The sequence below is a fragment of the Pagrus pagrus genome, assembly GCF_965226575.1.
Source record: "Pagrus pagrus genome assembly, chromosome: 16".
Classification (NCBI taxonomy): domain Eukaryota; kingdom Metazoa; phylum Chordata; class Actinopteri; order Spariformes; family Sparidae; genus Pagrus; species Pagrus pagrus.
Genome location: NC_140200.1, coordinates 9,664,333 through 9,678,299, shown reverse-complemented (window position 1 = coordinate 9,678,299; position 13,967 = coordinate 9,664,333). Strand labels below are relative to the sequence as shown.

Here is a 13,967-nt window from a genome sequence, read left to right as displayed (position 1 = left end):
GTGAAAACTTGTAATGTTTAATGTAATGTTATAAAGTGACGTCAGGTTGTAGTTTAAGATGTCAAGTAGAGAGCTAATAATGCTACAAAATGAAGCTAAGTTAGCTGCTAGGGATATTTATGAATCATCTGAATGTGAAACCTGTTAACTTATTTGGCTTACTGTTGCTGCTGTTTAGTGTCCCTCCTCCTACCTTGAGTGTTTGACATTGTGCTGAAATTCACTGACCATTAATTACACGTATTGTTGGGCATGTATAACTATTTAATTGTAGTGCAAAATCTTTTATTTTACTAATGCATAATCACAAGTAATCACTTATGTTGAACCACTGGTGCAGGTCAGTGTGCAGGCTGCAGCGGTTGTTTGTCATTCTGTCTGCTGCAGCCACGTTTTTTGCTTGTACAGTAATAGTCAGTCTCTTGATACACCACTATGTTATTATTTTTTATTATCACTGAATGTTACAGTTAAACCTGTAACTAATTAAATGCCAGTCTTAGTCAAATTCAAGCTTATTTGTACAGTGCCTTTTTATATGAAGTAGAATGACACCACAGACTTAATGCAGTGGTGTAACAGTATAGATGTACTGTATGTTTGAATACAGCTGCACATCCAGTACGCCACCTACCTCCAGCAAAACGCAGCCTGAAGCAGGTGAGTTCTGTTAATATATTGTGGTGAAGTGAGGTGATGTTAAAAATGATTTAGTCACAAAAATACCTAAACATAATACAAAACTTACGCGTCAAACGTCACACAACTGTATTAAAGTGTAGGGAACACTCCAAGAAGAAGACCTAAAGTACAGCAGCAATAAAAGACACTGCATCAATCATTTATTTTAATTTATTTGTTAATTACACTAGTTAAAGTTCATGGTCTTCTGGGTGGTAAAGTTCACTCATCAGTCGGTAGATGTATGATGGTGCATGTCCTCCAATGTTAGAGATGAACAGCGTGATGAGCTCGGGTGGGACGTAGTCGAACACCGGACAGTGCACGTTCACCTTTGAGAGAATCTCACCTGAAATACAAATTATAAACAGTGAATCCCTCAGATAATAAACTTTTACTTTAAAGTCTTAAAAGCTGATGTTCAAAATGAAAATAAAGTTGACAGTGGTTTTGTTGGAGTTACCTTCAGTGAAAGGAAGAACCTCATGTGGAGAGACAAACTTATGGAAGGTGTCTTCTTCATTTGGGAACTGAAGACACAAAATAGCTTCATTATTATTTGTCATCAGCAGAAACGATTAGTCTTCTTCTTCTTCAGGTCTTCTTACCTGAGGCGAGAGCTTGAACATAGGAGCACAAACGATCAGAGGAGTCGAGTGGTGCTTGGCTGCGAGGGCGAGAGTGTGTGTCCCATTGACGGCCCTCAGTCCTCCATTTGCCAGAACTGTCTGCGTACCGATGATGACCTGAGGAGAGAGATCACCGCACAGGTTAACCATTGTGCTTTGAAGTGACTGTTTTAAGGTCATCTGTGGTGCTGCACACCTTATTAACACGAGACATCACTGCAAATATGGCAGCATCTCCGATCACGGTTGTTTCGATGCCGGCTTTTGACAGACTGGTTGCCATCTCATGTCCCTGGTGGAAGGTGAGTAAAGAAGATAAAAATCATAACTATATTTTATCTATAGAACATATTTTCTTGTTTTTCCTCCATGGATATAGTATTTCTCGTATTTTGATGTGTTTGAGGTACCTGGCAGAAGGGGGCACACTCCGCCACGATGACGTGAAACTTGCGTTTGCGTGCAGCATCTTTGAGGAAGGCCTCCACGGTGCGAGAGCGACCGATAGTCATGATGACCTCATTAGAGTGAATGTGTTCCAGGGCCTGCATCGCAATGTTGTCAGTTGTTCCCTCTGAAAAAAGGAAACAAGAAGTGAACAAAACCTCACAGAATACATACAGACTTTAATGGTTATCCAATACCAGCTGACAGGAAATGAAAATGAGAAACAAAAACCCATACCAAGCTCTGTCAGCAACTCATTGATGGCCTCAATGACGTTCGCTTTGAGGGCGGCGAAATGCTGTCTGAAGTTCTCATCACTGACTCCTCCAGAGGTCAGGAGCTTGTGGAGGGATTCCTGCTGGTCGGCCTCTTCACTGCTACCTCGGGATCTGCAGAAAACCACAAAGCAAACAACCTTGTGAAAAAGAGGAATTGTGACATTTTTTGCAGAAATTCATCTCAAAGTTTCATAAACACTGTGTGAATTTGAAGGCATGACACAAGTAGAGCAGCATTTACAACGCAGATTTAGTCAACAAAGAAAACTAGTACTACAGCAATTACACATGTACAAAACAGACATACAGAGGAGACACCAGGCGATAAGTGTTTAAAAAAAACTTCATAACAGAAAAATTGAAGGTACCACATTTGCAGTTTTGCTCTAAATAATAATAAATAAAACAAGAATGACTATATGCCTGGGTTTAAAACTGAGCTGTTCAACATTTGTTTAATTTACTCTTGTGAAAAATGATCACGTTACTAATGTTTGGATTGGTTTGTGGAACAGTCATGGAGAGCAAATACAAGTTCAAAACATAACTCAAACCAAGAAAGGATGCATCTGCCTTTCACTGAGGATAGGCTCCTTTCTGCAATAAATCCAGATCTGCTTTCATAATATCCATGATCCATGTGAGTGTGAGTACTCGGTGACCCTCGTCTATAACATTTCCAGCACATCCACTGGTTTTTATTCTGTCTAGTCTCTGAAGGCCTCCTCACCTGGCATACTCCTCTCTGATGATCTTCAGCACCCGTCTGATCATGTTGCCAACAGTGGTCTCAGACGGCTGGGCGGCAGTCATTCTCCTCCCTTCTTTCCGGATTATTTCCATCAGATCGCCTGAGACAGAGAGCATTTTAGGTGGAAGTAAGAATGTGTCAATGCTGAAACTAGTGACAATTTGTTTAAATCACATATCTTACATACAGCTTGTGTATAAAAATGGTTCATTATACTGTGTGTGACAGTATATTGAGCATTTGTTGTTGTCTTATTAGTGTGACATCTCATATATATAATCTCATCACATCTCATATAGAAAAACAACCATCTCCATCTGTAAGAGTCATTATTAGTTACCACAGCTCTGACAGGTGTTGCAGCAGTTACAACATTGATGTCCACACTGTGCAGCTTCACTGACAGCCTTCATACTCCTAACCTGCACTCCTGTAAAGTCTGGGTTACACTGTATATTAAGTAAAAAACAAAGTATCATGCGGTACCTGCGCTGCTCCACCGTGCCTGGGCTGTGATCCTACGGAGCAGGGCTGTCGTTTCTCGGGCTGTCTCCGCCGAGCCCCGCAGCGGTCCCGCCCCGCTCCCTCCACGGTTAAGGTCGAACAGAAACGCTTCAATTCTCTCCGTCAGCTCCGTTTCCTTGTCTGGGCCCGGCATAGCTGTTATAAAAATGCCTTAATGTCAAACTGAAAACTACGTAGCGCAGTGTTGCTACCATGAAACTGTTTTGACACGGAAGTACTTCAGGAGTACATCCGGGTGGTTAGGTCGGCGCCTCCATCTGATTGGTGGACGGCTTCACGAGCTATTGCATCAAGTTTGCAGTGTGTTAGCAAACAGCTAACGTATATATTTATAAAGAAGAGCTAACTGTGAACTTCGTCGTTTTTTAATCGTTTAATGAGCGCCTCGGACGAGCTACGCGTCTGTTAAATCACCGGACAGTGTGTCACTGCTGTGCCTTTCATTTGTCGAGTATTTTTTACAAAGATGTGCAGCACAACCAGGCCAATCATACCTGGAGACAGGTGTAATGACAGATGTTGTGTCCCCTTTAGATTCTGTTCCCTTAGCTGGCCGGAAATTGCCTGAAATGTTTAATTGCCTGAAGTTTTCAGTGTTTGGTGGAAACTTTTTTATATATATATGTACTACTCAAAATTAGTTAGAGATATTGGGATATTTTATCTTTCACTTAATTGGTTTTTCTGTGACATATTATGTGTTATGTAAATATTTTTAGTCCCCATAAATAATGCAACACATTTCATTTGACTTGTATTGCATATCCATGCACATATGCACCCATATCCCAATATCCCTAACTAATTTTGAGTATTGTTCTTATTTATATTCACCACATAAATAACACTAAATTAGATTCAAATGCTCTTATTTATTCAGCTATTTAAAGTGAAATGCTGAAATATTAAAATAAATTACTAGATAGAGGATAATATAATCTAATTATAAATGTGTAAAACATTAAGTATCATAAAACCACATTTTGTATGTTTTTTATGTCAATACTGTTTATAGTACTAGTATAGTACATCGTAACATGTAAAACTCTGTAAGTAACAAGTTTTGGCTTTCAGGCACGACTACAATGTTAATTTACTGTACTGAGCACAAACTTGTCTTCAGAGTAAATTAAAAGTGGGTTATTCTTCTTCCCCAGTTTCCAGTGATGGAAATCTCCTGTCAGAGTCAGGCTGACTCTGTTTATTGGTGGGTCCACCACTCTGGTGGAAGTGGTGAGTTATATTTATCTTGAGTTGAGGTTTGGTGCATCACTTACTGTAAATGTTCCCTTCCTGGTCTGTGATGAGAAGATGAGCTCATGATAGGATTCAGCAGTAGTTGAATAAATAATGAAATACTTATAACGTAACAAGTAAGCGATGGGATTCTGATTGTTGATTAAACTGATTGTCCTCAATCAAATCATGTGATGGTCTGTCAAATCCAGAGATTTAAGCTGGTAAATTCAAGTGCTGTTGTTTTTTTGGTAACTAATGAGGCCCATAATGAGCTCCAGTATTGTAGCACTGTAAAGGCTTTTCTGTGTTTGGGAGGGACGTGTTAAATTTTTGATGACTGCTAGCTCTTGTTACGATGGAGTTTAAATGCACTTACTGGAAGTTGCTTTGGATGAAAGCCTCTGCCAAATGAATGTATGACTCCATCCAGTCTTCAAAATACACCGAGGATGTAAACAGCTGTGGTCACGTTACCATTTACCAGATGATTTTTTTCCAGACAAGTTGATCTTAAATTACACATGAACACTGTATTTTATGTGTCAGTGTTATATTTTGAATATTTGTAAACCTTTACCCGTAGTATTATACCGTCGTGAGGTTATAGTCCTATTTTCTCTTGTAGCTATTTGAGTCCAGCACTCACCATACTGTGTATTTAATTTAAAGACCATCATCCTAATATTTGGGTTATTAGAACTACAAGTGGGAAATGAAATGTTAGACTACAGTATAACTAATGTAAATCCATCCAATATTTTATTGAATAAAAGCCCAACACAAATTTACAAAATTTATCAGTCAACATAAAAATCATTGATTGCGCAGAATGCGCATTTGTTAAAAATGTATCCATGACAGATGCCTCAATTAATCCCTGTCAAAAACAATCTGAATATTTGCAACCACCCACATTCTTATGTAACCCAAGCCTCATAAGTATTTCTAACGAAAAGAAGCACGCTGGATGGATCCGCAAGTACTGTAATTGGGAAGTGATATTCTGAAAATTACAAAAGGACAGCTGAATTTAACAGTGAGTAAAGAAAGAGGTTGTATGACTGAAAGGAAATTTCACAATAATGTTTGGATAGAATACTTTACATTTCCCCTGAAAACCTCTGTCCACTGCACTGCGACAAGTGAAACTTGCACAAGTATATATGAACCGTATCACAGAAGTCAGGTGGTTAAATTACTGAATAAACAAGGTTTTTGGTTCTGGCTACCTTTGATTGGTGACAAACTAATATTCAGGTGTTTCAAAAACAAAACTAGAACGTGCAAGAGCTCATAGAAGTGACCTAATTTATAACTAGCAGAATATTACTCTGACAGCTCACAGCCCCCCACCCCAGAAAATATACCTGTTGAAGCAACTAAGTAGCATTTACAATATGAAAACAAACTAAAGACACGGTTAAAGTTAGCTACCAAACATGTATGCAAAATTAAGTGACATAACACAGAAGTTAAGTGGTTGCCAATTTTCTCATCGAAGTAACAAACCACTTTTCAAATAGCCTTCACTTGATAAAAGGGAACCAAGGACCTAGTTTGCTTGGCATGGCAAATAATGTGTACATCAACAGAAGGGCAAAAGACATTCGCTCATGGCACATCCATTCAAACAGAGCTCAAAATCAAACATCACTGCTCAACTGATTGAAGGAACAAGTTCTTATTCAGTAAGCTGCAACATTCAAAACAGTGCAGACAGAAACGTGAAGTACCATGGAGATGGACGTATCTCACCAATGCAGTGACATACGCCTCCCATGTCTCAGAGTGCATTTCTCCCTACAGCGCTTTTCATGTTTTAAACCACTAAATAAGCAGGTGAATCATTTTTCAGAGGACAGCCTTGGTACTCTTTCTCTTACAGCTGTGAAAACTAGAATTTGAGCCCCTCGACCCCACTTGCTGTTGTTTGCTGAAGCTAGTCCAAAGAGGGTGGATGTTGGGATGTGGTGGCTGACTGGCAGGCAGCTTCCCCCGAGGTTAGGAGCTAGGGGCCGCTCTACTCGATCAGCTTCTTTGCCTTGAAGAAGCGCCGCAAGTAGAAGACCTGCCATGTGGCCAGGCCGATGAGACAGCACATGGAGAATATGCTGAAGTACAGCACGCGTGTGTTGGTGGACTCTGGAGGGAGGTAAAGAAAGAGGGCCAGTCATGTTATTGGTCAGTGACTTCTTCTCCACCAAAGTACAAGTACCCCAAAGCTGAAGTACAGTGAACAGTACTTGAGTAAATGTATCGAGTTACATTTCATCACTGTCCTCAGGTAGTTAAAATCTGACACTTAAAGCCGGGCAGACAGATTTTAATCATCTTGTACATTGTGTTAACTCACGCTACCTATTTCAAATCAGCGTCTTTGTGCGGCTACAACTGACTTTTGTGCTCGCACTAACAATTTCAAAGAAGACAACTGTGTGTCCTCAACAACGTTGAAAACGAGAGGAAGACAGGATTACTTTGTGCACTTCTGCTATGAACGTAACGTATGGCGCTGCAGATAGCTACTATGGACAAATCGATTGTCTTTTCTCTGGTCATTTAAGTGCAATTTCAGTAAATTCAGTAAATACTTGGAGTGGTCATTGAACAGTTAAGATTGTCTATTTATTTTATTTTTTATTTTATTTATCTTATTTTATTACTTTATTTTATTGTCTACTTTACTATGTTATCTATATCTTTATCTCTTGTTTCCATTCAGGCTATATTTCTATTTCTACTTTGCACGGAACATCTGTAACAAAAACAATTTCCCCTCGGGGATTAATAAAGTATTCTGATTCTGATTGTGTTGTTTTCTTACCATTGGTGTCCCGCATCTCCTCCTCTCTCTTCTTCATGTAAGCAAAGTCATTGACGATGGACTCTGACAGGTCCTCCAGTCGCCTCAGCTCGACCTCAAGGGGCTTCAGCTTCTCCACCTTGGCAATCTGGAAGGACAAAACAGATACTACTACAGCCATGTAAAAGTGACGCCTTCGAAGCCAAAGTTGGGGTAAACAGAAGTACTCTTTCAGCAGTATATACTTTGTCCAGCAGGTGTCACTCTTAGACTGCGCACACACTGCTCTGTGTGTTTAAACAAACTGTTTGGCCATTTCATCTTGCTCATTTAGGTTGGTGAGAAAGCTGCCATTTGAACTCTGGTGTGAACTGTACAGGTGTACTGCCCTAGAGAGTTGGTCTTTATCTTGAACAAACATCTGCTCAGCCCAACCACGGGTTGTTGTGAAATAACTGACAAATTTAACCACCAAATGAGATTTATCTGACGATTATGACATCTAGTAGGCACTATGTTGTGCAATTACGCTGTTGGTTCTAGAGCTGCAACGAATAGTTAAGTTGCCAACTTTTTTGATAATCAATTAATTGTTTGTCATTTTTCAAGCAAAAATTTAAAACCGGTTCCAGTTTCTTAAATGTGAGAACTTTCTGCTTTTCTTTGTCATTTATGACAGAAACTTAGTAGTCTTTGGGTTTTGGACTGTTTGTCCCACAAAAACGATTAATTGATTCATCATGAAAATACCCGATTAATCAATAATGAAAATAATCAGTCGCTGCAGCCCTAGTCAGTTCGCTTGTCTCAAGTCTGTGACCATAAAATAGAACAAATTTAAACAGCAGCAATGTCTCGGATTATCTCTTTAGTCCCGAACAAATAAACCAAACTACAGCCTTAAATGGTGCAGCAGCCCCTACCACAGAGATTTGCCCATTAGGGACTTGCACAGTAAAACCTGCCTCTGATAAAGTGTGCGTAATGGCATCAAATAAGCAGATAACAAAGAAACACTGAGTACTGCAGCTTGCATCTGCCAAGTACACATTTCTAAAACATTGTGTAACAGACAGGGACTCTTTCCAGCATTTTTTACCAAATACTAATACATCATCTACTGAACAACATGCAAATTTGTTCTAAGAAACACACCCATCTATCTACGTAGGTGAATACATGTGTAAATTCAGCTCCACCCTCCTGCCAACAGACAGGCATGCCCACTCGAGCTCTCCCTTAACACCCACCTACACACTCGCTCTGCAGAACAGAACGTCATGTTCACGCAGCAGCATGTGTGGGAAGGAGGGTGATTCTCAGCTCACAGGGCTTCATCACTTCTCTACTTATTTTTAAGTGTTGCTGGAGGCAGCCGCAGAACCAAGTGCTATCCATTCTCAGAAGGGCAGTAAGTAATGGATGTGATGATGCACAACGACGTGTCCCTATAAGGGGACGATATTGAACGATGTGGAGGCAAAGAACCGCCCCCATCGATTTCCCTGTTTTCTATAATAGGAAGCTGTGACGCAATTATCATGTTTCGACAATGGACACGTGGCAATGCCACTGATGCATCACAAGGCATCTACGTGCGTTCACGTATTTACATGTTGCATAAATATAAATGAAGTTCCACAGCTCAACTTCATTTATTCATCTTTATCTGATTGCAGTATTGTGCAACTGTTACAGGGAAAAGACCGCATGTCTCTTGCATCTCTTGAACCTGTACTTACTTTGTCTCTCACATAGTTTGATAAATGAGGGTCTTTATCATGACTAGGGGTGTACTTGCACATTTAACCGAGTGGTTCAAGCTGCAATTTTCAGAGTACAAAAGGAGCGTCTAAAAGAAGAATCTTGACCTAAACTGTAGGTTATATTTAGGATATTTAGGCCCTCTAACACATTTATCAGGCTCAGGCCGGCAATCAAATGACAAAAGCATCCAATACCACTGATCATGATATGCACCTGCAGAGTCTATGTGACACTGGCTTTGTTTCTGAATGTAAATGATTTTCAGGATGACCTGTCTTATCGGCAGCCATGTGTGATTTGGGGAAATGATCATTATTCATTTAAATTTTTTTACCACTTTCAAAGGAGGTTCTGCTTGGTTAAAATGTTTACCTCCTCCATAACAAATTGAACACCCATCTTCATGAAAACGTTACAGTTCTGCACTGCTCTGCTAATACTGCACATTCAGCCACTGCAATCCTACAACAAACCTTTGACAATTTGCAAGATGCATTTTTACATTAGAAGTGAGCCCTGAATGCAAAAAAGACAAAATATATGCAATTCTCTAGAGCTAGAGATATTGTTGGATTATAAATATCATGGTATCTGGTTGGGTGTCAGCAAGCTACGACAATAAACGCTTAAAAGTAAGCTATTTTTTCTATCCTCAGTAGGGAAGCAGATCACTAGGGACTGATTCTTGTCTGTCTTGGATTATGGTGGTAACTGTATTGTTGTTAATCATGTTTGTCTATTGTCTTAAATGCACTTTCGACGTCATTGAAAATTAGGGCATGCCCTCACTGATTCTTCAATATTTCTATACAGGTTGTATGAATAATGAATGAACCCGTGGGTTTAGAGTTTTTTAAACTGGAATGGTGAAAATTTGAAACCCCTGCTAAAAAAAAACCAAAGGCCTATATCCACTGACCTAGTCTGTAAACCGCAGACAGACTTTAATCTGCACAATCTGTATCATTCCACAAAAGAAAGCAAACACTTTGGGCTCCAACACTTACCTCTTCATAGTTTTTGGCCTCCACACCGTGCTTCATGTCCAGATTCACCAGCTGGTCAGGCACTCTTCCAGTCCCTGATCAAAAGGAGCACAAATTTTAGTATCATATGCAGTTACCTGTGTTAAATCGTTTACTCACTGAGCTATGTAACCCTCGTCTAGTTTCAGAATCAAAAAAACCTTCATTGAAAACCTAAGAAACTTCCCCATATTTCAATTAATCATTTATCTGTCTGAATCATTATGAGTTTCCAGTCATTGCTTTATTGAACTAATTTCCATAAATTCACATCTCTAATTAAATATGTTATTATCATAAACATGCAACATTTCCATCTTCTTTGCTCTTGCTGATGGTTAACACAAATTAATTGTATTCATGTAAATCTGTCAGTGACAGAAAAATGACATTGCATCTGGTGAGTGTGTCTCAAAAAAAAAAAGTAATTGGGGATTAACACACTTACCCATGGGTGATTTGCTCTCGAAGCACACCTCGAACATGTCATAGTCCTCTGTGGTGAACGCAAACTTTCCTTTTGTTGCATCTTCCTTGGAGTAAAGAGTGTGGCTGGAGGAATCTGTGATCTGCAGAATTAACAAGGCAATGATGGAAATATTAACTGTACTGCTGAATCAATGAGTCTATTGACAATATTTCAATATTCACTGGCATCTCAAATATGAAGATTTTGCTACATAAAATGATCAATTAAAGAATTTCAGCTTTCTTGAGCTCTGGGGGAATTATGTCAAACCTGCTAATAATATATCATTTTCTAGATTAAAAATTCAGCCCAAATAGACTGCATTAACCTTCTGAATACCAGCATGCCATCAATATTAGTTTCAATGCAGCAGCTGTTAAAACATGGAGACTGTTCTACAAAAAAAATACAGAATCTTTTTAATAAAACTCAATTAGTTAATAAAAATGTGAGGGTAGAAGTCCCTGCGTGATGAATGAATAAAACAAAACACCCTATTAATTAAAATAACAGTGCACAAAGCTGTCGTTGACATGTATCATAAGTGGCTAATATGCTAATGTTGCTAGCTTGAGGCTGCCAGTTGAATGGACAGTAAGACTGACGTGTAACAGCAGCAGAGGCGAGCCGATGATACATACGAGATTACTTGGCACAATACAACACACAATACTTGTGAAATCAACACCCGCAAACGTTAAAACATTGTATGTCCATTAGTGTCAGGCTACTGTGAGTTTATGTCAAAATACATACTTAAAGATAATGTAAGCAAGCGCTGACGTTAGCTAGCTCGCTAATTAGCCAAAACCAGGAAGACGAGTTTTTCGGGGCCTAGGTTAGCTACAGTGCTAACAACAGTTGTCACAAATTTCAGCCACACTCCACCAACAGTTCACGCTACATTTATCACAAGCTGTGAATTTCTCGCGTAGCAGCTAGTGTGCGTCAACACAGATGTTACCGGCCACTTCGGCCTCAACACAAGCTGGTTACGTTAGCCGTGCAGCTAGCCGCAGGTCTGTGCTCACCTTCAGATTAGTTTTGGTGTTCGCCTGTTCGCTTATTTCATACTCCCCCGTGACGAGGACGTCTTTGTGGATCTCCTCTCGTAAGCACTTTCTTGAGTTGACCGGTAAAAAGAAAGAAATGGAAAATACAGATTCAATGAGAACCGGTAACAGCAGTAGCGCAGCGAGTCGAGCCATGGCTACCCTCAACCAACCGACCAACCAGCCCGTGCCAGGCAGCCACCGAGCTTAACACCGAGTTCCAACTCACACTGCCGGCTTGACAGGAGCCTCCAGCGCCGCCGCTGGCCTGGAGGTGGAACTACACTCCTTCTCCCACTGAATGGTGAGTTCACTCAGTTTGCGGAGCCTCTGGCTGTTTGGGTCGTTGCCTTTTGGAAAAAATAAAGATAAGAGAAGCCTCTTTTTTTTACCTTGGATTGGCACAACTTTCAACCACATCTCACCGTCTTCCTCAGCAAATACAGTTTGTACACGATTGCAAACTGCAACAATTAATAGCCAACTATTTTGATATTGCAGCAAGTGGCACTCAAGGCCGGAAGTTAATGGGAATACTCCCCTGATTTAGTGTCTGTAGGACCAGAACAGACACTGCTAACTCAATGGGGACCACCGGAGGCATCCAAGTGGGACTCCAATACCAGGCTGTTACAGATTTCTGCTGGTACACCCTAAAGACTGGACCCCTGGGAAAACAGAAGTGGAGCACGCCACTTATGTAACAGCTGTTGGGGACACTACATAAATGCAACAACAAGGACAACAGAATGAGTGGACGCCAGAGAGGCAACACTCAAAGTCCTCTTCCAAGAGGTAATGGATGGGTGTGGAAAGATCAGGGAGGACATTCACATCCAACACCAGAAACCTTAAACAGACACAGGGGTTAAAATCCAACACACGACCAAAGTTGCACACGTGACGACACCTGACCTAGCTTAATTTGCTGAACACTAAAGTGAGAGGCAGTCGAACCCTTTGAAAGCTTGATATCAGACCTTTGAGCTCACTTTATTACAGATAGTGACATGCTTTGTAGTCTTGAACTTTGCAGCTTATTGTTGTATTCAGGTATCACAATGCAGTGTTTACACACTTAATTTGACTTATCAGACCATTAAATAGGCATTATCATTACTTATCTGCCCCAAAAATATGGTCTAGTAGTAATGACCTACTGTACTACAGATGTGATAATAACGCCTGCTCACTGGTCTGATAACACCAAATCAGGTGGTTTACACCAGGTGTGCTTCTAGTCACAAGCAGATAATTTTACAAAACAAGTGAACCACAGACACAAGACCCCTTTGGGACAACCAAAGTTTCTGGTTTTGAGAAGATCTGAGCGGGGCCCTCGCTGAGACTACAGTATATTTATGACCTGGGGCCCTCTAGTGGGTCAAAAAGGCCATATTCCTAAGTGGTTTCAGAGTATGGGTATTCATGTGCAATGTTCATGGTAGTGAAAACCAAAAAAAGAAAGATCAGGGGCTCTCGTTTATTTTACTGTCAATAATAGACAAATACCTGTTTGCAAGCTCTTGACACCAGTTAAATCCAGTCATTAGTCCAGGTGTCAGGTAAGCTCCAAGTCATTTTTTTCTTGGGCAAGTCAAGTCACAGGTTGTGTCAAGTCATGTCACTTTCCTCCACCCGAAAAACTGCAGTCTTACCTGCACTATCCGGTCTGTATGAAGTAAAAAGATAAGGTATTAGTACCTGTCAAATAATGAGATTATTAAGTGAGATTTAGTGAAATGTCATCATACAAGGAACTTTGTAAAAGGTTTTTTTTATTTCTCAATCAGAAATTTCCCCTCCCTGTCACACTGAAACAGGGAAATACTGACAGACTACAAAAAACTAAAAATTAACACAAAAGTAATTCGAGTCATCATGTTGGGTCTCAAGTCATTTACTTTCTTTTGAGAGAAAAAGTTACAAGTCATCAAAACAGTGACATTACTTGACTCAAGTCCACGACACAGTGATTACAGTTCACATCTTTTCCACCAAACTGGCTCCGGTCATTCATCCGGTTCCGTTCAGGATTCTTTGGACCTTGATGCAAGCGTAACTTTTGTAATCACTGATGTGCCATCAATGGAGGGAGCTTCACAATGCACAACAGAAGTAAAAGGTAGTAGCAAAATGGCGGATTGCATTGATTACCTGCAGGCATTTGTTCTTTTATTACAGATCTTTGTTTTTTATTTTAAAAAAACAAGCAAGTTCTCACCTGACTTCTCCATCCTCTTTTTATTAAAAGTATTATATTATAAAAGTATTATATTAAAATAATACTGCGCTACACTT

General features: G+C 40.0%; 2 protein-coding genes across 2 annotated transcripts; both read right to left on the bottom strand.

Annotated features, from left to right (window-relative positions):
• Positions 1–829: 829 nt before the first annotated feature.
• On the bottom strand, positions 830–3,575 carry eif2b2 (eukaryotic translation initiation factor 2B, subunit 2 beta). The gene is made up of 8 exons (XM_084377205.1): positions 3,273–3,575; positions 2,766–2,886; positions 1,995–2,146; positions 1,721–1,884; positions 1,507–1,602; positions 1,290–1,427; positions 1,145–1,211; positions 830–1,030 (listed from the first exon to the last, which is right to left on the bottom strand). Exons 1-8 carry the CDS (start codon positions 3,442–3,444, stop codon positions 873–875), a joined length of 1,068 nt encoding a protein of 355 aa, XP_084233331.1. The 5' UTR covers positions 3,445–3,575; the 3' UTR covers positions 830–872.
• Positions 3,576–5,287: 1,712 nt separating this feature from the next.
• On the bottom strand, positions 5,288–11,858 carry tmed10 (transmembrane p24 trafficking protein 10). Its single transcript, XM_084377829.1, has 5 exons — positions 11,646–11,858; positions 10,594–10,714; positions 10,128–10,201; positions 7,375–7,501; positions 5,288–6,692 (listed from the first exon to the last, which is right to left on the bottom strand). The coding sequence occupies exons 1-5, from the start codon at positions 11,820–11,822 to the stop codon at positions 6,571–6,573; spliced, it is 621 nt and encodes a 206-aa protein (XP_084233955.1). The 5' UTR covers positions 11,823–11,858; the 3' UTR covers positions 5,288–6,570.
• Between the last annotated feature and the right edge of the window lie 2,109 nt (positions 11,859–13,967).